Source organism: Choloepus didactylus, chromosome 5 (genome assembly GCF_015220235.1).
Source record: "Choloepus didactylus isolate mChoDid1 chromosome 5, mChoDid1.pri, whole genome shotgun sequence".
Taxonomy (NCBI): domain Eukaryota; kingdom Metazoa; phylum Chordata; class Mammalia; order Pilosa; family Megalonychidae; genus Choloepus; species Choloepus didactylus.
Window position 1 is genome coordinate 99,252,931 of NC_051311.1, and position 24,653 is coordinate 99,277,583.

General features: G+C 36.7%; 1 protein-coding gene across 1 annotated transcript in view; it reads right to left on the reverse strand.

The window, feature by feature from the left end:
• Window positions 1-8,207: 8,207 nt before the first annotated feature.
• The window catches only part of SEMA3E (semaphorin 3E), a 281,726-nt gene continuing 265,280 nt past the window's right edge, over window positions 8,208-24,653 (reverse strand). Inside the window, exon 17 of the mRNA XM_037836538.1 lies at window positions 8,208-9,822. Coding sequence (XP_037692466.1) covers window positions 9,370-9,822 — 453 coding nt within the window. The 3' untranslated portion in view covers window positions 8,208-9,369. The remainder of the gene's footprint in view (window positions 9,823-24,653) is intronic.

Genomic DNA, 24,653 nt, shown 5'->3' on the forward strand with positions numbered 1-24,653 from the left:
AGAGTTCACATTTTGAGGCAAAGGTAAGCCATTTAAGTCTAAGAGTTTAGCCTGACTCGGCCAACCTGAATATTTTATAGCTTATTATCTTCATCAAAATGTGCCAAAGCAATTCAGTGGAATGTCCTGGAATAATTGAATGGCTATATGCAAAGAAAAAAACCTTGAAACTTACTTCACCGTGTAAACAAAAATTAATCTAAAATGGTTATAGATGAAAATGTAAGCACTAAAACTAAAAGCTCTAGAAGAAAACATTGGAGAAAATCTTAGTGACCTTACATTTGGCAAAAATTTCCTAATTCAACCCAAAAAGCTTGGAATGTCAATAAATTGGACTTAATAGAAAATGTTCTGCTTTTTTTGCAAAATTTTGTCTTTTGCTTCTGAAAAGACATTGTTACCAAAATGAAAAGTCCAAACACTGGGATAAATACTTGCAAAAAGTATTTCTAACATGGATGAGTAGAAAAATGGGGGCAAAAAACAAACAAAAAAAGCACCCAGTGATTTTTTTTACTTTGTTCTTTTTCACCTTAATTTTTACTCTTATTACTTTTGTGTCTGTGTGTGCCAGTTTGAATGTATTATGTCCCCTAGAAAAAGTCATATTCTTTGATGCAATCTTGTGGGGCAGATATATTAGTGAGGATTAAGTTAGAACATTTGGATTGGGTTGTTTGCAAGGAAATGTGCCCCACCCAACTGTAGGTGATAACTCTGATGAGATATTTCCATGGAAACATGGCCCCACCCATTCAGGGTGGGCCTTGATCAGTGGAGCCATATAAATGAGCTGGCAATCAGAAGGAACTCAGTGCAGCTGTGAGTGAATTTTGAAGAGGCTCTACAGCCAAGAGGGACACTTTGAAAAATACACTGTAACAGAGAGAGGAACTGCAGTTTACAGAGACATTGTGGAGATAGCCTTTGAAAGCAGACTTTTGCTCCAGAGAAGCTAAGAGAGGACAAATGCCCCAACAGCAACTGAGAGTGACATTTTGAAGAGGAGCTGTGGCCTAGAGAGGAACATCCTGGGAGAAAGCCATTTTGAAACCAGAACTTGGAGCAGATGCCAGCCACATGCCTTCCCAGCTAACAGGGGTTTTCTGGACACCATTGGCCATCCTCCAGTGAAGGTACCCAATTGTTGATGCATTGCCTTGGACACTTCATGGCCTAAGACTGTAACATTGTAACCAAATAAATCCCCTTTATAAAAGCCGATCCATTTCTGGTGTTTTGCATCCTGGCAGCATTAGCAAACTAGAACAGTGTGGTAATGAAAATGTTCAAAAATTAATTTTAGTGATGGATGCACAACTATATGGTGGTACTGTGAACAATTGATTGTATGCTTTGTATGACTGTATGGTATGTGAATATATCTCAATAAAATTGAATTATTAAAAAAAGAAAAAAGAAAAAAAGTATATCTAACAGAGGGCTTATATCTAAAATATACAAAGAACTCTTGCAACTTAATTATTAGAAGACAAACATCCCAATAAATTCGGCAAAATTTTGAACAGACAACCCTAGAGAAGGTATATGGATAACAAATAAGCAAATGAAAAGATATTTTAAGCATCATTAGTCATTAGGGAAATGCAAATTAAAACCACAATGAGATACCACCGGCCACCTACTAGAAAGGTTAAAATTAAAAAGACTGACCATATCAAATGCTGGTGAGGATATGGAGGAAATGGAACTCTCAGACACTGCTGGTGGATATATAAAATGATACAGCCACTTTGGGAAACAATTTGGCAGTTTCCTTAAAAGTGAAGTATAAACTTGCTATGCAAATCAGAAATTCCACTTCTAGATATTTACCTAAGAGAAATGAACCCATATAGCCATATAAAGACTTGTTCATGAATATTCAGAGTGACTTTATTTGTAATAGCCAAAAGCTGGAAACAACCAAAATGTCCATCAACAGGTGAAAGGGTAAACAAAGTTTGGTGCATCAGTTATAGTGAGATACTAATCAGCAATAAAAAGGAACAAACTATTGTTATGTACAACAACTTAGATGAATCTTAAGCTAAGTATATTGAGTGAAAGAAGCCAGACAAATAGAGGGCATACTGTATGATTCCATTTTTATTGAATTTTAGGAAATTCAAACTAAATTTTTGTCAGAAAACTGATGAGTGGTTACCTGGGTGAGAGAAGAGGAAGGAGGAATTAATAAAAAGGGACATGAGAAAATTTGTGGGGTTAATGGATATGTTCATTGTCTTGATTATGGTGGTTTCTCAAAACTCATCAAAATGGATACTTTAAATATGTGAAGTTGTCCCTAACATGCTAAAGTGCTTGACTTTTCTCCAGAAGATACTTGGTCTTTTAATTGAAATTCCAGTTTATAGGATCAGACAATGTTATAATTGGTAAGTATTCCAAAATCATATCGTCTAACCACCTCATTTTACATATTTGGAAGCTGAAGCCAGAGAAACAAAGTGGGGTTTCCAAGTTACCTATAAAAATGAGAACTACGGCCCTGATTTGCTGGCCCAGGCCAGGAGACCTTTCACACACACTCCTGGAGGTTTTACTTTATAGTCCATGAGACTAAATTTCCTAACATGAACAGTGGCAAAGCTGAATAGAAGTAGACATTCTGAGCGCTCTGAAAGTGTCTCTACTTCTGCCATCTGTTCCTCAGGCATTGCATGGGAAGAAAAAAAAAATGCTGTCTTTTTTCTCTTATAAAATAAAAATTCTGAATACTTTTTAGTTTCAATAGTCTTCTCTTTTTTCTTCTAGTATGTTCAATGAAGCTTTATTCATGGCTAATGGAAGCAGAATTTCAAATATGTAGAATTTACTAACAAAATAGCTGTTTTTTGTTGTTGTTTTGTTTTGTTTCGTATGTGTGTGTGTGTGTGTTTTACATTGACTGAGAATAATGTCTTACCAAAATTTGGACTTTTAATTAGTGAGTCAATTCCCTAAATTACTACTTCAGGACAATACATGAGATTTTTACTGACCAATACCAGTATTAGTTATTTTAATTTATAATTTTAGTTTTCATTCTGTTTCTTCAGTAGATTGTATCTGTACAGACCCTGCTGTTTCTCAACCCAAAAGCTGCCTCTCCCACTCTCTTGTGTACTGGGCATTCTTGTCTCTTATTATAGGGTCAGAAAATACCTTTCCAACTTCCCTGGTATGGATGTTGACTCAATCCTTGTATGGAAGTCTTCTGGGGGATTTGAGGTAGGAGAGGAGAGGATAATCTGCTCTTGGGTACTGTCTTTTGACCCTGTTTGCATGAAAACATGATACCTACATCTGAGGTAGGTATCTGAGGTATCTGAAGACAAAATAAATGCCCAGAATAGCAGAGAGGAAGGACGAAAACTACCTGAGTCAATGTTGCTGGGTCACAGCAATGGTGTTTCTAGTCACAAAGGGAAAAAAAAGTTATTTTATTAATTTTTTTTTTTTTGATATTTTCTTCCTCGAGCCTAAAGGATGCTATTCTCTTACTAACTGGCTTGTTCATTCATTAGTCATTCATTCATCAGCCAAAGCAGCAAACTTTTTATCTTCACCTTGGGCTTGAGGGACAGAAAGCTACATTATATCCAGAACTACAACAAATACTAATTTTTATTCTTATTATAGTTACACTTCAGTGCCCTTTCCAGATATATAAAAACCTTTTATGTTAAATTTTATTTTCGAAGAGGCACATTGTGTCTGTGGTGGTTTGAAGCTGTATTCTCCCCAGAAGAATATGTTCTTAAATTTAATCCATTCTTGTGGGTGTGAACCCATTGTAAGTAGGACCTCTTGATGAGGCTACTTCAGTTAAGGTGTGACCAATCTCATTCAGGATGGGTCTTAATCCTATTACTGGAGTTCTTTATAAGAGGAATGAATTTCAGACACACAGAGAGAAACTCACAGAGGGAGAAGCTGAACATCAACAAAACCCAGAAGAGAAGAGAGAGACCAGGAGAGGCTGCCATGTGCCCTGCCTTGTAGCAAACTAAGGACCCCAGGATCACAGGCAGCCAGCCCCAGAATGCGACAGACTTTGGAAAGAAAGACTCACCTTGATGACACCTTTATTTGGAGTTTTTTTCCAGCCTCAAAACTGTTAGCAAATAAATTCCCATTGTTTAATCCGAATCATTTAATGGTATTTGCATGAGCAGTCCAGGAAACTAAAACAGTATCCTTTAAAAGAGTATGCAGAGTCTGATGATCTGGAGTCTCTTGTCATTCTGCATCTCCATTTTACCCTTAAAAAATCATTTAATGTCATTGATTTTGTTTGCTAATCTATAACCTGACCGGTACCTTGAGAGAAATTGTCCTTTACCTTTGGATCGAGGTAAATTTGTTAAAAAGTATGGCTTTCTCTTCAGAATGAAGTTTGGATACAATTTTAAGAAGTATACGAATTGCTTCAGGACAGTCATGACCTAATGGGTTCAGTTCATTCACTCGTGCCATAATATATATCTAGTGTCCGTTACCAGTTATTAGTATTCGATGCCAGGGACAAAGGTGAACACAATACATTTGCCTGCCCACAAGAAACTTTCCAAAAAGCAGCAGTCACAATACAGGGCTAAAAAAGCTATGGAAAGGCTGACATCAGTGAACTATGAGGCCCCAGAGTCAGGTCTCCTGACTCATCTTGGGAATTAGGAGAGTTTGAGGGTACTGAAAGCATTCCAGGAAATCAGAAGTAGCAGGGGGTAAGGCCTTAGGTTAGATAGTTTGGGATGCTAAAGAAAATACAGATAAATATGGAAAATAGGGTAAGGAGGGTGATGGGGTAGGGGGTGAGGATCTAGATGCTTTAGACCCAGTTAAGTTGGGAAAGAGAGTGAGGCTGTGTTATGTTTCAGATCAGACATGTCTATTACTAGGTCTTCCAAGGCATGCGGGTTCATATGCCAAAGTCCCAATAAAAGGCACCTGAACTTCATGCCTCTGCAGTCTCCAAGCTGTGAACCAGCTCAAATGCCTCACCTGGCATGCATTATGTGTGTTCCTTTCACTGTATAGGACCCGGAGTTCCTGCTACCACTGCCTTTTGCTGGGCCTGCACCCAGTAGAAATATGGCATTATCCCCAGTCACTGGTTTGTATTTGTGTTCTGGCTCACGGAGATGTTAATCTTTGTCTTTTTTTTTTTTAAAAAACTTTTTCTTCTCACATATCACCTATCATTGCTATATTATTGCAGTTCCTCTGAATCAAAGCCTGGCTTTTCAATGTCATCTTGATGAGAAGTGTCAAGAATCATAAATAGAAATTGCTGCAAGGTAATAAGATTAATGAACTTTTCCCTCCTTAGGAATGTTGACTCATGAATTTCCTAGGAAATAAAATTGAATTCTTTCCCAACTCTTAAAAAAAGCATGCTAGTTTGGTATCTTATGTTTGCATTTTATCTTGACATTGTATGAAACTTGAGTTCAACTGACAAAAATTTAGAAAGCAATTTTCAAACAGCACTTAAGGGTTTAGCAAATATTTATTACTTTTTCTTCTGAACTAAACTAAAGAGAAATTGTATGGAATAGTACAGACAAATTATGCAGTGCATGGTGGAAGATCCATGTTATAAAGACACATTGTCAATGGTCTTGGCAGCTTCCCACCAGATGATACTAAGTCCCAAGGCTTAAAATCTGTGAAAAGAAATAATATGGCACATGCTGTTAAGGATCCAGCCAAGCAAATAAAAGGATGCCATACAGAAAGCACTCAAGCTTATAACTAAATCATTTAAACATTTTCAAACAGAACACATTCAATTCTTAACAAAAATCAAAATATAAAGCTATCCACCCAAGAAAAAAAATAAAATAAACATCCCAGTTTAAATAACATTGCTACAATCAAAAGAGTGTCTGTGAAAAATCTGTTATTTAGGTCTGCTTCAAATGCAACAGTTTATTGGCCTGGAAAATGAGACAGTTGTTTTGGAAAAGTAAATCAATGTGATATTCCGCTATATGAAGAAAGAATAACTCTGTATTGTCATAACTGTGACACTTTATCCTAGGAGCTCAAATATCTATACAATACTAAGTACTTTTTTCAATATATTTTTAGGTTAAATATGTCACAAGGCAATTCGTTTTTTAGGACAATAGCTGCTGTGTTTCTTTCATGCTAAACACCAACACTCAAAACAATTTATTATATTTTACAATTTTTACAAACGTTCTTAATCACTACAAAGATTTACAAAGCCCTACACCCTATAGCAAATATTAAACTCAATAAAAACATCTTAAATATTTAATTTTGAAAAGGAGAAAACTCCAAAATACACAGAATCGCCATTTACTAAACAGCAAAGATCTGTAGCCATTTTTCTAGAGTGTTTATTTCTATTTTTAATCCCTGTTTCTCCAGGGCATAGTCTGCACTGAAATGGCTGGTAATAAACACAAAAGAAGAAACTTAGAAAAGTTGAATGTTAGACACAGAAGAGACCTCATGAATCATCAAGTCAAATTCCTCCAAGTTGTGAACCTCCTTGCTGACAAATCCGATTCTCCCTCAGCTGACCGCCAGGTCACCTAGAGCTAAAGGAGGAGGCATTCCTTGTTTTGTGTAAGGCTCAATCCATTCACGGTTCCTCTCCTCTAACAGAGAACTGTGTAGAAATCTGAAGAAGCAGAACCCTGACACTACAGGGAGGTGCCTTTTCCAGACTAGGGTGTGTGTGTGTGTCTCAGCTGTATATTTCTAGGATACATGTTTTCTCTACTTCACCAAGATTATGTCTGCGGAAAAGATTTGGGGGCCGAGGGTTCAAGGGGAAGGGGAGTAATCTGATGAATTCATTTGCAATTTTGTAAGGCTGAGAACTTCTCAAAGGAGATTCTGAATTTGAGTTCTAACTCCAGACAGAATAAACACTGAATAAGTTTTTGCGGTTTCAATTTCTCAAGAAAAAAGAGCAACATAAGAAGTTGGGTGTTTTCGGTTTTGTTTGTTTGAGTGCAATGAAGATTTATCTTAAAATGTGTCTGTGTGTGTGGAGAGAGACAGAGAGAACCGAAATGAACACTGTGGGACTGAGCCCTGGAAACTGCCTGATCTCTATCTTTTTCCCCCTTTCTACTTTCCCAGTTCTCTTACTACCATTAACAGGCAGGTAACAAGTTAATATATAATTTAGTGTTCCTCTTAAATTGTGGCACTTGGACTTCTTTCAAATCAGCATTTTCATAAGCCTTTTCAGGTTTTTCCCCCCCCAGAATCAATTTTACCATTTTTTGAAAAATATGGTATGTGTGTTTAATATGAGTTTGATTTTTAAGATTCATATAATAGAAAAGTTATTTTTCCTCAGGCTTATCACTTCAGTTACCAAATATTTTAGTTCAAAAGTGGTATCATTGCTACTGTTATTAAATGCTCATATGTTATTGGGATTAAAATGAAAGCTATTTATAACATCTCTGTTTTAGATTAAAATAACTCTTTATGCCATATGTGTCTTACATTTTAAAAATTCTGATACAGGAGAAAATCCTGCTTTTCCTTCCCCCATGTTAACAGGAAAATATTTTGGATGAATTGTGTTTTATTGACTTATCTGTTCACTTTGGGTATTTCAGACAAACTTTGCTAAGAACCTGTGAACTGTTTATGGTTTGTTCCTTCAAACTGGACAGTTTCTTTCCCTGAAAAATGGGTTTTTATAACTTCCAATTTTTCAGGTAGTATGGGTGAGCAGCAATGACCTCCAGTGGATCTTGGGTAAACAGCAAGTGGATTTTTCAGAGGATGATCATTTTCAATATATTTGTATTCTTGAGAACTTTCGGAGCTAAGAGTCTTACTTGAATGAACATTTTAAACTTTTAAAAAACATTTATGTATCTCTTAATTTTAGAATGGAATTACAAGCCACTACAAGTATCAACATATTAGCTTTCTTTTTATCTAGCCTATAAGCTAACTTTGAAAACTGTAATGAATATTATTTAAAATTAACATTTAAAATAATTATTCATAGTTGTTTTATGTACAATCCATCTGCTTTTAAGTTTTATGTAAAGAAAACATAACAAAATTTCATATTTTGAAAAGGTAACTGCTCAATATTTACAGTATAAGGAAAGAATTCAGGAAATAAACATCCTCAAATATTTTTTAAAAATGTAATATTTGTAAGAGATAAGTAAAAATGCTCTGAATATCTTTGTAGTTAACTGAATTCATGAAACTAATTTCCTATTTGTTAATATAAAGGAAAGAAAAGAATTTGATTTGTGACAGAAAATTGTTAAATATTTTTGCACAAATGAAATACGTGTTTCTGTAATATCTTTTAGATTTCAGGAAGGATTATTTAGAAGGCTTAAAGTTTAAGTTTTAATAGAGCTTCAGTGATGCAATATTTCTTCATTTTTGAGTTGTGAGATAATAAATTATCCATAAAATTATTATCTCCTTATTAAAAGAATACATATACACATCAACAGATTTCTTATTCCAGTTAGTTTCTGAAAATGGTCTAGATGTATTTATTGAAAAACTGCTTTCAACTCTGTATTAGATACCTGCAGTTAAAAAATACGTATGAGAATACCGTTTCTACCACAAGAGGGCAGCAAAAAAATCTTTTCAATAAAGTGGTTCAACTAGAATTCCATTGTCTTGACATTCTTTGATATCTTACTGAAAAATTACCTTAGCTTCATTCTTTCCACATTGGAGTGAAACTTAAATAGCATATTTTCATCTGTGAAATAAAAATATTATCAATGTGGTTTAGTGAATGTTTTATGAAGGGCACAGCCTCAGAGTGACCACAATTGTCCTTTCATGGTTTACAACAATCACAATACACCTGCTTCGTAAAACTCATAACTTAGACAACACTAACGCAATGATCATTAAAAAATACAGACAGTTCACATGAGAACGTTCATATAACTGATGTTTTGCCTATTTTACAACATAGAGGACAGGAAAAATTCAGAAAAATTAAAGTCTATGTTTATATTTTCTGTGATTACAAATTTCTCTAAATTTTCTTCAATATTCCAGTAGTCTGAAGTCTTCCTAGGGTAAAATAATAATGACCTTGGAAAGGCAGCCAATGTACTCAAAACTACAGCTAGAGTCATCTTTGATAAATATATTGTGAAACCATTTAAGCAATACACACCAAAGAAATTAGTTATTTTATGTGATGTTTTGCCAGTCAAATAAGTATGTGGAATAATTTATAACACCTTTAAAGCCATTCCTGTACTACAGAAATCTATTTTAAGGAATTCAAAAAGTTGGATGATTTCTTATATTTTTTAGGTTCCAAATATAAACTCTTCAAAGCCAATAGATGGTTTCATCCTCTCAGGAGTCCAGCGTGTGCCTGGGCAGCCGATAGTGCTCAGATTTGGAACGGAGCTTCTTTTCCTGCGGGTTGGCGTACTTCCACTTGGAGGGCGACATTTTCAGCTTCCTCCGCTTCTTCTCTGTGCACCAAACCTTTTCACAGTACTCTTCCACCCTCTGGAAGTTGCTATAACCGATCAGCTGCAAGAATTCCTTGTACCACGGCTTGACCCCTTGCGGGCTGCTGCTCTGGGCAGGACAAGGCATCTTGCGAGGCGCATCCTCCTCGAAGTCTCTGTTAAACATTTCCTCTACTCTCTCCTCTTCCACCACCTCCAAGGTGATTTTACGGACAGTATGGACAAAACCATGCTCGACTGTCTGGCAAAAATAGGTCCCGGCATCCGTTTTGCGAACGCTTAGGAAAAGTAAACCAAGGTCCATCTTAACCACTCTGTCATCTGTATTCACCTGCAACAATAAAGTAAATGGAATTGGGATATTATCCAGGAGAGAAACCGAAAGCCAACACGAAACCCTTTTCACTCTCTTGAGTATTTGCCTTTTCATTGTCACATAATGACACATATACAAAGACGCTAAATCGTTAAATCAGTTTATCCTGGGTGGGTGTATGTGTCTAGCTTGTTGCACACGTTTAAGATCATTTCATAGCCATACTGTTAAGAGCAAAGTCAGAGAGCTTTCTTCCTAATGATTTAATTAATCATTAGGAAAAAAATCCACTCAAAGTTAGAGTGAAAATGAAGATTTGTCAGACTTATTTTTTGATGTCTGTTCCTCAATGACTAGACAAGTGCCATTCCCCAGGTTATTGCAGGGATTCTTAGAACCATCAGACAATAGTGACCAAAGCTTCCACAAGGACTCTGATTAGAGAGCTGGCCTACTACCTTCACTCTCTCCTTACCAAAAAAAAAAAAAAAAGAAAAAAAAAATATATATATATATACACACACACACAACAATTAATTGAGTGAGCATTCGTTGCATTTCTACAAAACTATACAGTCAATAGAGATTAAAAAACAAACATGTAGAACCCAGCTTCTGCACTGAAGGACCTCAGAACCCAGTAAATATTAAGCTTTCATACAGCGTCAGTGCTTAAGTGTCTTCATTTTTCATTTGTAACATTATAATCTATAAATAAATAAATAATTACAATTCAGGGTAAGAAGTACACAATACCCTTGTCATTGAATAGCTCATATTTTATTGCCAATAGTTTTTCAAGTGAGTAGGAGATTTGAAAATAGGCAGAGCTGAATTCAAATATTGGGACCATCATTTACTAATTCTGTGATCTAGGACAATAATGTATTTTTTTCTGACTTCATAAAAATGGAGATAATAATGCTAATGTAACTTGATGTGCTGTTGTAAAGTGGAAATAAAATAATGCAGGTCAAAAGATTTTGCACAGTGATATCCATAGCAGGTGCTGAGCAGTTAACTTTCCTTCTTCTATATACACTTCTATAGCAAAAAACAAAGTTATATGTGTTTGCATGTGGCTGCAGACCTTATGGTAATAGCATAAAAAGGACTCACAGAATGCAGGAACACTTCTTCCTGAGAATACAAAAAGAAAGCAATATTCATCTTCTCCAATGAAAAGGGCTGACGAGACAACCGCAGCCACCTTGGCTGTAAAGCCCTGGCCAGCCCTGAGGGCACAGATCTTCTAGACCCAGAGGAAACCAGGTCTGGGCACAGTGGGTCCTCACTACATATTTACAATGTGATTACCTATGAAATTTGTTCATTTTGTGGATAATGTGGCAAAATGGCACCAATGCAGGCCACAAATAGAGATGCTAGTTCTGCAGCTTCAGGGTGAAAGATTTGGGAAAATAAAAGAGGCCCAAGAAGCTCTTTCCAGGTCTTCCCTTGACCTGGCAGGACCACATGCAGGAAGCCCCAATGCTGCAGCACACCTTTCCTTGGTGTACTCTTTCTTATTGCCTACCAGTCTGTTTTTGTTTTTGTTTTTGTTTTTAATTTCCTTCCAAGCTTAGCTAAACTTTCATTTCCTGTATGAAGACTTTCTTTACAGCCCCACTCCATAAAGATCCTTCGCTTCTTTTTGTAACTCAATAGCATTCACATTTATAGCACACAAGCTGGTTATTTCTATTATTTTCTAATGATTTTTCTATGCAAACTTCAACTCTTTAACTATATCATAAGTTATTAAAGGGCAAACATCTATAAACTAATTCTTGCAAATATTCTATAATGAATAGAGTGCTCAGAACACAATGAAACAAAAACACTTCAATTTGTTCTTAGTGAACAAACATGCAAGACAATCAGGTATACAAATCAGGATACATTCAAAAGTTATTCACTGTTTCTCTGTAATTCCAACAGGGATTTGAATAGGGAGGAAGAATGATTTCAGGAGCAGTTAGTAACAGATGAAAGAGGGCTAGTTTACAGATATGTGTAGAAGTACGGGGACATAGTCTTCCCCTGAAAAGAATCTGCACACAACATACTAATTTAATGTGATCCTTTGTTCTCTCTCTATTCTATCCCCTGTGAGAACGACTAATACACAAATAAAAAATATATGAAAGTCATGTGGCCCAGTTTCTGGCATGTGCCAGTTTCTGGCACTCTCAGCAATCACTATGAAAGCATTTTGATATAAAATAAAAAGCAAATATCAAAACAAAACAAAACATTGAAATCCTTGAGCACTGGAATTAGAGGTGCTTTTTATTTTTTCAAATCTGGTATAAAAAAGCAGGTATTTCTTTCATAATCAGAACCCCAGTTTGAAAGACGTTGCATTATGTATACATAAGTCCAGTCTGGTTCAAAGATGTGGAAGCATGACATGTACAAAGAGAACTGTCCTACATCATTTATGTGTATATGTTAGAGATAGTGCCTAGTTCAGAATTTGGTCTCCCTTCACATTATAAAGTCAGAAATAGAGGCTGTTTTAACTCTCAGTCTGGAAGCCCATACATTATGGTGGGTTAAATCTTCTTGAAAGTTAAATGTATCTTACATGGACTCTGAATGCCCAAAAATAAAAAATGACTTGGAAATTTGTATTTGAAGTCCTTCCATGATTTAGTCTTTCCACTTTAGTTAATATGGGTACCTCCAACATCAAATCTTGATTACAGAATTGCTTTCATACAGCTGTGCTTTTTCTACATCTGCAGACCAGACTTCCTTGGTCAAGATGATACATAATACATCATTTCTATCAGATATTCTTATAGGCAATCTCAATAATACAGAATTTCTTACTGAAAATGTTCTTAATAGTCTTAGCTATAAAGATTGGTTCAGTATGTTTCATAACATAAATAAAAAAAAGTAATTGAACAAAGAACCCTGAACATCTGGTAGCTGGTCAGGAAGAAGTGGTGATTTCCATGTGCATCAACCATATGGTTCCACACTTCATAGGACAGAGACCGACACAGGACCCAAAATGGTATAATTCAGAATATATTTTATAACAAAATCCGTTTGTTAATCAAGAAATAAAGACCAACAATTTCTATATTTCTTTGTTTATCTGAACTGCCTTTAATACAAAAACTGGTTGGTTGACTTAAAGAAAATATATCTAGTATAAGAGGATAAAAATAATAATTTTCTTTTGTTGAAAACACTTTCCAATGGGAACCTGATACGTGATAGAGATGATTACCAAGTAGGGGCAGGGTGAATTGTTTAATAACTACTTTCAGAAACCTACTATAAATAAAGTTGTATCTCTGTTTCAGATGATTACATTCCAAATGTGGGGAAAAAAAAAATCTACCTCTAATAGAAAAAGATGCTGGGAAGAAAGATATAATAAATTAGGACTCAAAACAATAATGTGAAAAAAACTGTCATATTCAAATACATCAACTATTTCAAAGAAGAAATTGGAACAAGTAAATTTCAAAAAGGGATTAATATCAAAATGATGCAGAGAATCCTGCAAGTCACAAAAAAGATAATTAAAATATTTTTAAATGGGAAAAGTATATAAATATGCAATTCAGAGAAGGAGAAACCTATATGGCTAATTAAGTATTTAAGTTAATGTTCAATCTTACTAGCAAGCTCAGAAACAAGCAAATTTAAACAAGACACCACCTTACACTTGGAAGAAAGACAAAAATTATAAAATTAGAAAGTTCCAAATATTGGTGAGGATGTGGGGAAATGGGAACCCAAACTGCTTTGGGAGTGTGGGTAGTACAGAAATTTTGGAGAGCAAGGTGACAATAAAGACATGACAGATATTGATAGGCAATAATCCAGAAACTTGCACTTAAATCTATAAGAGGTTATTTGCTGAGATGATCATTAAAGATTTGATAGCAGGAGTTAATGGCACTGTGGGTGTCCACTGTTAGAGGAAAGGATAAATTGAGTTCAGTGGATACATGCTATGAGATAATAAGCAGAAGTCAGAAGCAATGAAATAGAGACACACAGCAACACAGATAAACCTTAAAAACATAGTGTTGAGTTTCAAAAGTAAGAAACAGAATCAGATATGTTTATTTTTGCAGTTTATGCATACCCAAAATGTTATACATTTGCTCAAAAAGAGAAACGTATGATTGGATATACTCCAATTACTAGAATCAATTCATATGAGGAAGCAAGGATGAAAGTGAAGATAGATGATTCAGGGAAAATAGTCATACAAGAGAGGAAATTTGGGTGGTGGAATCATGACATCATGCCACAAATAAAGTAGAGTCATTAACTAAGTTATGCAACTGAAGTCAGAACCAAAAACAAACAAACAAGAAAAACAATCTCCAATTGTTTCTAATGATTAGCCAATAAACTATGCTTGTTTGTAAGATTTGTTCAAGCTCTAGTATACTATGATCCTATGATTTTAGAAACACTGCTCAAAAATAAACAGTTTAAGCAGAGTAATGTTTACTGAAAATATCAATAGGTAAGAAATCAAGTCGAAGGGGAAAATAAGAGGACGGAGGATGAAAGTAAAGATAAGGTTTCAACATAGAAATGCAAACTATAAGGCACTGTACGACTATTGTACAGAGTACAGATTCAACACAAATTTCCTACTTACCAAGGGAAAGAGGAAAATGTGATAAATTCTAAGATTCAAAAGCTCTCTAAAATAAAATTTTTTAAAAATACTGATTGCTTATGAGAAGTACATCTTTTCCCGACATTGAGGCCTAAGAAACATCTCTCATGTATTCTCATAAAATGAGTGGATGATGTTCTAATAAGATCATGATATTAAATATATTTCCTTAAGGCAACATCCTCAGTGTAGGGAGAGAAAAAGATGCCCAAGTACAATTCAATATCATCTATTCAAAGCGGTGCTAAAACAATGTAGTCCAGATACATAGTTCTTCACTAGTAAATCTTCATGCAGATGTATATTTTTTATTATCTAAAAGATTATTTGGACTGTAATTTATACAAGAACAAGGTGGATTGGAAAGCAAGGAGTAGCCTTTTTTGAGCCTCTCATCTACAGTGTACCTGACACTGGGCTTTGACTTAGAAACACTGCCTCATCTAATCAAGTGCCCAAAGTCACAGTTGTCTCAGTGGAATAACATAGATCCATATCTTTCCATAGCTCTTCAAAGTCTAAGAAGATATGCTTAATTTTCAAAGATGCTCAGTATTCTCTTGGAAAGTTAGCAGAAGACAGTTCTATCCAATATCTGGATCTATTTTTATGACCATAAAGTTGTTTTGTATCTTCCATTAATAAATGAGGAACATGACTTTTCAATTGCAAAGGAATAATAGTGAAATTAAAGGACTATCCTGGTAAGTATCCCAGAGCTAAAAAATATTTGGGAGGCATAATATTATAAAAATATGCTTGTCAAGGCTACAAAATGAAAATTCTGAATATCTACTTATTATAAATAGCAGTTGTTAATTTAGAAAAGAGCACTTTTCTTTTTAATAGACTGAAATATAAATGCCGAAACTACTAAACAGATGTTTCAAATGAGGCAAAGAGTTCATCCACTTTATGTTATGAAAACAAGATAAAAAAGGAAATAATATTCATCTGGAACAAAGCTCAATGCTCTCAATACATGTATATAAAGACAAAAATGTAAACTTATTGCCGACATTGATCCCTTAGACGTCCTGTCATGGATTAGCATTGGTGAAGGTCAGGAAAATACGAGTCATCTAGCAAACAACAGGCTAGAGTAAGGATGTCATTTTACTTCATAATTCTCTTACTTTTGATGACATTATATAACTGCAATATTAAAAGGTTTAATTTGTTTACTCTATTGTTCTTTGTTTTGTTTTTACAAGAGACGCTGTTTCCTTCACATCTCATTGAACCATAAACAAAATCATGCTTTAATTTAGACTACAAATTCAGCACGGATGCAGTCAGCCCTAATGTACACGGAAGGAGCTGCTGATTGATAAGGGAACTATGCCTCAGCCTCTTCGATTTCCCACCACTATTTAATTGACCTGGATTAATTTCTCCTACTCAGCAGGTAGTCTGAAGTACAGTTCAGAAGTGACAACTTTTGGCATAGGAGAAAAAAGAATTGAGAAAGTGAAGTGTAATTGAAGTTTTAGGGTTTTGATGTCAACTTTCATTCTCTCTCATTTTCTATAATAAGCATGCACATTTGTGCATTATTTAAGCAGTTTGTGAAATGCATGTGGTTAGCTATTTAAAGTAAGATACTTTATGTTTTAAGGCACACAAACACAAACTATCAGTTACAAACGGCCTCTACAGTGGAAAGGTCAAAGAAGATCAAAGGGAAAATAATTTTGCTATGTTTACCCAAGGGACCTTTAAGTTTTGATGCTGGTTTCATGGACCAGTGGCTTGCATGCTTGCCTTACACCACCATGGTATAGGCATGGAGAACATTTTATGTACTTGAGATTGTCCCCAAATGTCTCCCATTTCCCCATGGGAATGATGTAAGTTCAATCAACTTATTCCTAGAACCCAACCTTGTTTTCAGTGTCTTTATTTCAGTTTTGTCAGTAAAGAACTAAAGAACAAGGTCCAAAAGAATAAACTTTAAGAAACTACTCATATTTCTTGGTCGAATTGACATTTTATTGCAATGAAATTTTAATGCTCAGCACAAGGCTAATCATGAAAATATTTCTTTTTTCAAAATACTGAGAGATTCTTCACAATAATACTCATTTAATTAGGCTTTGCTTATATCTGCATTTTCATTTGAGCCTTTAAGTCAGGGATTGACAAACTTTTCCTGTAAAGAGTAGGTATTTTGGGCTTTGTGGATCACATGGCATGTTGGAAGTTCAACTTTGCAGTTGCAGAGTGAAAACAGCCATCGACAATAAAATCACATTTTTAAACTAGAAAATGTATGCAAGCCCATTATTACTCTGTAATGAGGCAGTCACTCACAAATCTTTAGGGCATGAAGGTATAGGGCACATTAAGAGTTAATGTGTGGGAGGCGGGTCAAGATGGCAGACTGGTGAGCTGTATGTTTTAGTTACTCCTCCAGGAAAGTAGGTAGAAAGCCAGGAACTGTGTGGACTGGACACCACAGAGCAATCTGACTTTGGGCATACTTCATACAACACTCATGAAAACGTGGAACTGCTGAGATCAGCAAAATCTGTAAGTTTTTGCGGCCAGGGGACCCGTGCCCCTCCCTGCCAGGCTCAGTCCCGGGGGAGGAGGGGCTGTCAGCTCCGGGAAGGAGAAGGGAGAATTGCAGTGGCTGCTCTTACCGGAAACTCATTCTACTGATTCAAACTCCAACCATAGATAGACTGAGACCAGACACCAGAGACTCTGAGAGCAGCCAGCCCAGCAGAGAGGAGACAGACATAGAAAAAAAACAACACGAAAAACTCCAAAATAAAAGCAGAGGATTTTTTGAGTTCTGGTGAACACAGAAAGGGGAAGGGCGGAGATCAGGCCTTGAGGCGCATATGCAAATCCCGAAGCAAAGCTGATCTCTCTGCCCTCTGCACCTTTCCTTAATGGCCCTGGTTGCTTTGTCTATTAGCATTTCAATAACCCATTAGATCTCTGAGGAGGGCCGTTTTTTTTTTTTTTTTTTTTTTTTTTTTTTTTAAATCCTTTTTGCTTTTTCTAAAACAATTACTCTAAGAAGTTCAATACAGAAAGCTTCAAAGAATTGAAATTTGGGCACGTCAAGTCAAGAGCAGAACTAAGAGAGCTCTGAGACAAAAGGCAATATTCCAGTGGCTGAGAAAATTCACTAAACAACACAACTTCCCAAGAAAAGGGGGGTGTCCGCTCACAGCCACCATCCTGGTGGACAGGAAACACTCCTGCCCATCGCCAGCCCCATAGCCCAGAGCTGCCCCAGACAACCCAGTGTGACGGAAGTGCTTCAAATAACAGGCACACACCACAAAACTGGGCGTGGACATTAGCCTTCCCTGCAACCTCAGCTGAATGTCCCAGAGCTTGGAAGGGGGAGCAGTGTGAATTAACAGAGCCCCATCCAGCCATCATTTGAGCAGACTGGGAGCCTCCCAACACAGCCCAGCAGCCCAGAACTGCCCTGGGGGGACGGCACTCACCTGTGACATAGCACAGTCATCCCTCAACAGAGGACCCGGGGTGCACAGCCTGGAAGAGGGGCCCACTTGCAAGTCTCAGGAGCCATACGCCAATACCAAAGACTTGTGGGTCAGTGGCAGAGACAAACTGTGGCAGGACTGAACTGAAGGATTAGACTATTGCAGCAGCTTTAAAACTCTAGGATCATCAGGGAAATTTGATTGTTAGGGCCACCCCCCCCTCCACGACTGCCCAGAAACACGCCCCACATACAGGGCAGGCAACACCAACTACACACGCAAGCTTGGTACACCAATTGGGCCCCACAAGACTCACTCCCCCACTCACCAAAAAGGCTAAGCAGGGGAGATCTGGCTTGTGGAGAACAGGTGGCTCGTGGACGCCACCTGCTGGTTAGTTAGAGAAAGTGTACTCCACGAAGCTGTAGATCTGAGAAATTAGAGATAAGGACTTCAACTGGTCTACAAACCCTAAAAGAACCCTATCAAGTTCAGCAAATGCCACGAGGCCAAAAACAACAGAAAATTATAAAGCATATGAAAAAACCAGACGATATGGATAACCCAAGCCCAAGCACCCAAATCAAAAGACCAGAAGAGACACACCACCTAGAGCAGCTACTCAAAGAACTAAAGATGAACAATGAGACCCTAGTACGGGATATGAAGGAAATCAAGAAGACCCTAGAAGAGCATAAAGAAGACATTGCAAGACTAAATAAAAAAATGGATGATCTTATGGAAATTAAAGAAACTGTTGACCAAATTAAAAACATTCTGGACACTCATAGTACAAGACTAGAGGAAGTTGAACAACGAATCAGTGACCTGGAAGATGACAGAATGGAAAATGAAAGCATAAAAGAAAGAATGGGGAAAAAAATTGAAAAACTCGAAATGGACCTCAGGGATATGATAGATAATATGAAACGTCCGAATATAAGACTCATTGGTGTCCCAGAAGGGGAAGAAAAGGGTAAAGGTCTAGGAAGAGTATTCAAAGAAATTGTTGGGGAAAACTTCCCAAATCTTCTAAACAACATAAATACACAAATCATAAATGCTCAGCGAACTCCAAATAGAATAAATCCAAAAAAACCCACTCCGAGACATATACTGATCACACTGTCAAACATAGAAGAGAAAGAGCAAGTTCTGAAAGCAGCAAGAGAAAAGCAATTCACCACATACAAAGGAAACAGCATAAGACTAAGTAGTGACTACTCAGCAGCCACCATGGAGGCAAGAAGGCAGTGGCACGATATATTTAAAATTCTGAGTGAGAGGAATTTCCAGCCAAGAATACTTTATCCAGCAAAGCTCTCCTTCAAATTTGAGGGAGAGCTTAAATTTTTCACAGACAAAGAAATGCTGAGAGAATTTGCTAACAAGAGACCTGCCCTACTGGAGATACTAAAGGGAGCCCTACAGACAGAGAAACAAAGACAGGACAGAGAGACCTGGAGAAAGGTTCAGTACTAAAGAGATTCGGTATGGGTTCAATAAAGGATATTAATAGAGAGAGGGAAAAATATGGCAAACATAATCCAAAGGATAAGATGGCCGATTCAAGAAATGCCTTCACGGTTTTAACGTTGAATGTAAATGGATTAAACTCCCCAATTAAAAGATATAGATTCGCAGAATGGATCAAAAAAAATGAACCATCAATATGTTGCATACAAGAGACTCATCTTAGACACAGGGACACAAAGAAACTGAAAGTGAAAGGATGGAAAAAAATATTTCATGCAAGCTACAGCCAAAAGAAAGCAGGTGTAGCAATATTAATCTCAGATAAAATAGACTTCAAATGCAGGGATGTTTTGAGAGACAAAGAAGGCCACTACATACTAATAAAAGGGGCAATTCAGCAAGAAGAAATAACAATCGTAAATGTCTATGCACCCAATCAAGGTGCCACAAAATACATGAGAGAAACATTGGCAAAACTAAAGGAAGCAATTGATGTTTCCACAATAATTGTGGGAGACTTCAACACATCACTCTCTCCTATAGATAGATCAACCAGACAGAAGACCAATAAGGAAATTGAAAACCTAAACAATCTGATAAATGAATTAGATTTAACAGACATCTACAGGACATTACATCCCAAATCACCAGGATACACATACTTTTCTAGTGCTCACGGAACTTTCTCCAGAATAGATCATATGCTGGGACATAAAACAAGCCTCAATAAATTTAAAAAGATTGAAATTATTCAAAGCACATTCTCTGACCACAATGGAATACAATTAGAAGTCAATAACCATCAGAGACTTAGAAAATTCACAAATACCTGGAGGTTAAACAACACACTCCTAAACAATCAGTGGGTTAAAGAAGAAATAGCAAGAGAAATTGCTAAATATATAGAGACGAATGAAAATGAGAACACAACATACCAAAACCTATGGGATGCAGCAAAAGCAGTGCTAAGGGGGAAATTTATAGCACTAAACGCATATATTAAAAAGGAAGAAAGAGCCAAAATCAAAGAACTAATGGATCAACTGAAGAAGCTAGAAAATGAACAGCAAACCAATCCTAAACCAAGTACAAGAAAAGAAATAACAAGGATTAAAGCAGAAATAAATGACATAGAGAACAAAAAAACAATAGAAAGGATAAATATCACCAAAAGTTGGTTCTTTGAGAAGATCAACAAGATTGACAAGCCCCTAGCTAGACTGACAAAATCAAAAAGAGAGAAGACCCACATAAACAAAATAATGAATGAAAAAGGTAACATAACTGCAGATCCTGAAGAAATTAAAAAAATTATAAGAGGATATTATGAACAACTGTATGGCAACAAACTGGATAATGTAGAAGAAATGGACAATTTCCTGGAAACATATGAACAACCTAGACTGACCAGAGAAGAAATAGAAGACCTCAACCAACCCATCACAAGCAAAGAGATCCAATCAGTCATCAAAAATCTTCCCACAAATAAATGCCCAGGGCCAGATGGCTTCACAGGGGAATTCTACCAAACTTTCCAGAAAGAACTGACACCAATCTTACTCAAACTCTTTCAAAACATTGAAGAAAATGGAACACTAGCTAACTAATTTTATGAAGCTAACATCAATCTAATACCAAAACCAGGCAAAGATGCTACAAAAAAGGAAAACTACCGGCCAATCTCCCTAATGAATATAGATGCAAAAATCCTCAACAAAATACTTGCAAATCGAATCCAAAGACACATTAAAAAAATCATACACCATGACCAAGTGGGGTTCATTCCAGGCATGCAAGGATGGTTCAACATAAGAAAAACAATCAATGTATTACAACACATTAAAAACTCGAAAGGGAAAAATCAATTGATCATCTCAATAGATGCTGAAAAAGCATTTGACAAAATCCAACATCCCTTTTTGATAAAAACACTTCAAAAGGTAGGAATTGAAGGAAAATTCCTCAACATGATAAAGAGCATATATGAAAAACCCACAGCCAGCATAGTACTCAATGGTGAGAGACTGAAAGCCTTCCCTCTAAGATCAGGAACAAGACAAGGATGCCCGCTGTCACCACTGTTATTCAACATTGTGCTGGAAGTGCTAGCCAGGGCAATCCGGCAAGACAAAGAAATAAAAGGCATCCAAATTGGAAAAGAAGAAGTAAAACTGTCATTGTTTGCAGATGATATGATCTTATATCTAGAAAACCCTGAGAAATCGACAATACACCTACTAGAGCTAATAAACAAATTTAGCAAAGTAGCGGGATACAAGATTAATGCACATAAGTCAGTAATGTTTCTATATGCTAGAAATGAACAAACTGAAGAGACACTCAAGAAAAAGATACCATTTTCAATAGCAACTAAAAAAATCAAGTACCTAGGAATAAACTTAACCAAAGATGTAAAAGACCTATACAAAGAAAACTACATAACTCTACTAAAAGAAATAGAAGGGGACCTTAAAAGATGGAAAAATATTCCATGTTCATGGATAGGAAGGCTAAATGTCATTAAGATGTCAATTCTACCCAAACTCATCTACAGATTCAATGCAATCCCAATCAAAATTCCAACAACCTACTTTGCAGACTTGGAAAAGCTAGTTATCAAATTTATTTGGAAAGGGAAGATGCCTCGAATTGCTAAAGACACTCTAAAAAAGAAAAACGAAGTGGGAGGACTTACACTCCCTGACTTTGAAGCTTATTATAAAGCCACAGTTGCCAAAACAGCATGGTACTGGCACAAAGATAGACATATAGATCAATGGAATCGAATTGAGAATTCAGAGATAGACCCTCAGATCTATGGCCGACTGATCTTTGATAAGGCCCCCAAAGTCACCGAACTGAGCCATAATGGTCTTTTCAACAAATGGGGCTGGGAGAGTTGGATATCCATATCCAAAAGAATGAAAGAGGACCCCTACCTCACCCCCTACACAAAAATTAACTCAAAATGGACCAAAGATCTCAATATAAAAGAAAGTACCATAAAACTCCTAGAAGATAATGTAGGAAAACATCTTCAAGACCTTGTATTAGGAGGCCACTTCCTAGACTTTACACCCAAAGCACAAGCAACAAAAGAGAAAATAGATAAATGGGAACTCCTCAAGCTTAGAAGTTTCTGCACCTCAAAGGAATTTCTCAAAAAGGTAAAGAGGCAGCCAACTCAATGGGAAAAAATTTTTGGAAACCATGTATCTGACAAAAGACTGATATCTTGCATATACAAAGAAATCCTACAACTCAATGACAATAGTACAGACAGCCCAATTATAAAATGGGCAAAAGATATGAAAAGACAGTTCTCTAAAGAGGAAATACAAATGGCCAAGAAACACATGAAAAAATGTTCAGCTTCACTAGCTATTAGAGAGATGCAAATTAAGACCACAATGAGATACCATCTAACACCGGTTAGAATGGCTGCCATTAAACAAACAGGAAACTACAAATGCTGGAGGGGATGTGGAGAAATTGGAACTCTTATTCATTGTTGGTGGGACTGTATAATGGTTCAGCCACTCTGGAAGTCAGTCTGGCAGTTCCTTAGAAAACTAGATATAGAGCTACCATTCGATCCAGCGATTGCACTGCTCGGTATATACCCGGAAGATCGGAAAGCAGTGACACGAACAGATATCTGCACGCCAATGTTCATAGCAGCATTATTCACAATTGCCAAGAGATGGAAACAACCCAAATGTCCTTCAACAGATGAGTGGATAAATAAAATGTGGTATATACACACGATGGAATACTACGCGGCAGTAAGAAGGAACGATCTGGTGAAACATATGACAACATGGATGAACCTTGAAGACATAATGCTGAGCGAAATAAGCCAGGCACAAAAAGAGAAATATTATATGCTACCACTAATGTGAACTTTGTAAAATGTAAAACAAATGGTTTATAATGTAGAATGTAGGGGAACTAGCAGTAGAGAGCAATTAAGGAAGGGGGAACAATAATCCAAGAAGAACAGATAAGCTATTTAACGTTCTGGGGATGCCCAGAAATGACTATGGTCTGTTAATTTCTGATGGATGTAGTAGGAACAAGTTCACTGAAATGTTGCTATATTATGTAACTTTCTTGGGGTAAAGTAGGAACATGTTGGAAGTTAAGCAGTTATCTTAGGTTAGTTGTCTTTTTCTTACTCCCTTGTTATGGTCTCTTTGAAATGTTCTTTTATTGTATGTTTGTTTTCTTTTTAACTTTTTTTTTTCATACAGTTGATTTAAAAAAGAAGGGAAAGTTAAAAAAAAAAAGAAAAAAGAAAAAAGACAAACAAGGAAAAAAAAAAAAAAAAAAAAGATGTAGTGCCCCCTTGAGGAGCCTGTGGAGAATGCAGGGGTATTTGCCTACCCCACCTTCATGGTTGCTAACATGACCACAGACATAGGGGACTGGTGGTTTGATGGGTTGAGCCCTCTACCATAAGTTTTACCCTTGGGAAGATGGTTGCTGCAAAGGAGAGGCTAGGCCTCCCTGTATTTGTGCCTAAGAGTCTCCTCCTGAATGCCTCTTTGTTGCTCAGATGTGGCCCTCTCTCTCTGGCTAAGCCAACTTGAAAGGTGAAATCACTGCCCTCCCCCCTACGTGGGATCAGACACCCAGGGAAGTGAATCTCCCTGGCAACGTGGAATATGACTCCCGGGGAGGAATGTAGACCCGGCATCGTGGGATGGAGAACATCTTCTTGACCAAAAGGGGGATGTGAAAGGAAATGAAATAAGCTTCAGTGGCAGAGAGATTCCAAAACGAGCCGGGAGATCACTCTGGTGGGCACTCTTACGCACACTTTAGACAACCTTTTTTAGGTTCTAAAGAATTGGGGTAGCTGGTGGTGGATACCTGAAACTATTAAACTACAACCCAGAACCCATGAATCTCAAAGACAGTTGTATAAAAATGTAGCTTATGAGGGGTGACAGTGGGATTGGGAATGCCATAAGGACGAAACTCCACTTTGTCTAGTTTATGGATGGATGTGTAGAAAAGCAGGGGAAGCAAACAAACAGACAAAGGTACCCAGTGTTCTTTTTTACTTCAATTGCTCTTTTTCACTCTAATTATTATTCTTGTTATTTTTGTGTGTGTGCTAATGAAGGTGTCAGGGATTGATTTAGGTGATGAATGTACAACTATGTAATGGTACTGTAAACAATCGAAAGTACAATTTGTTTTGTATGACTGCGTGGTATGTGAATATA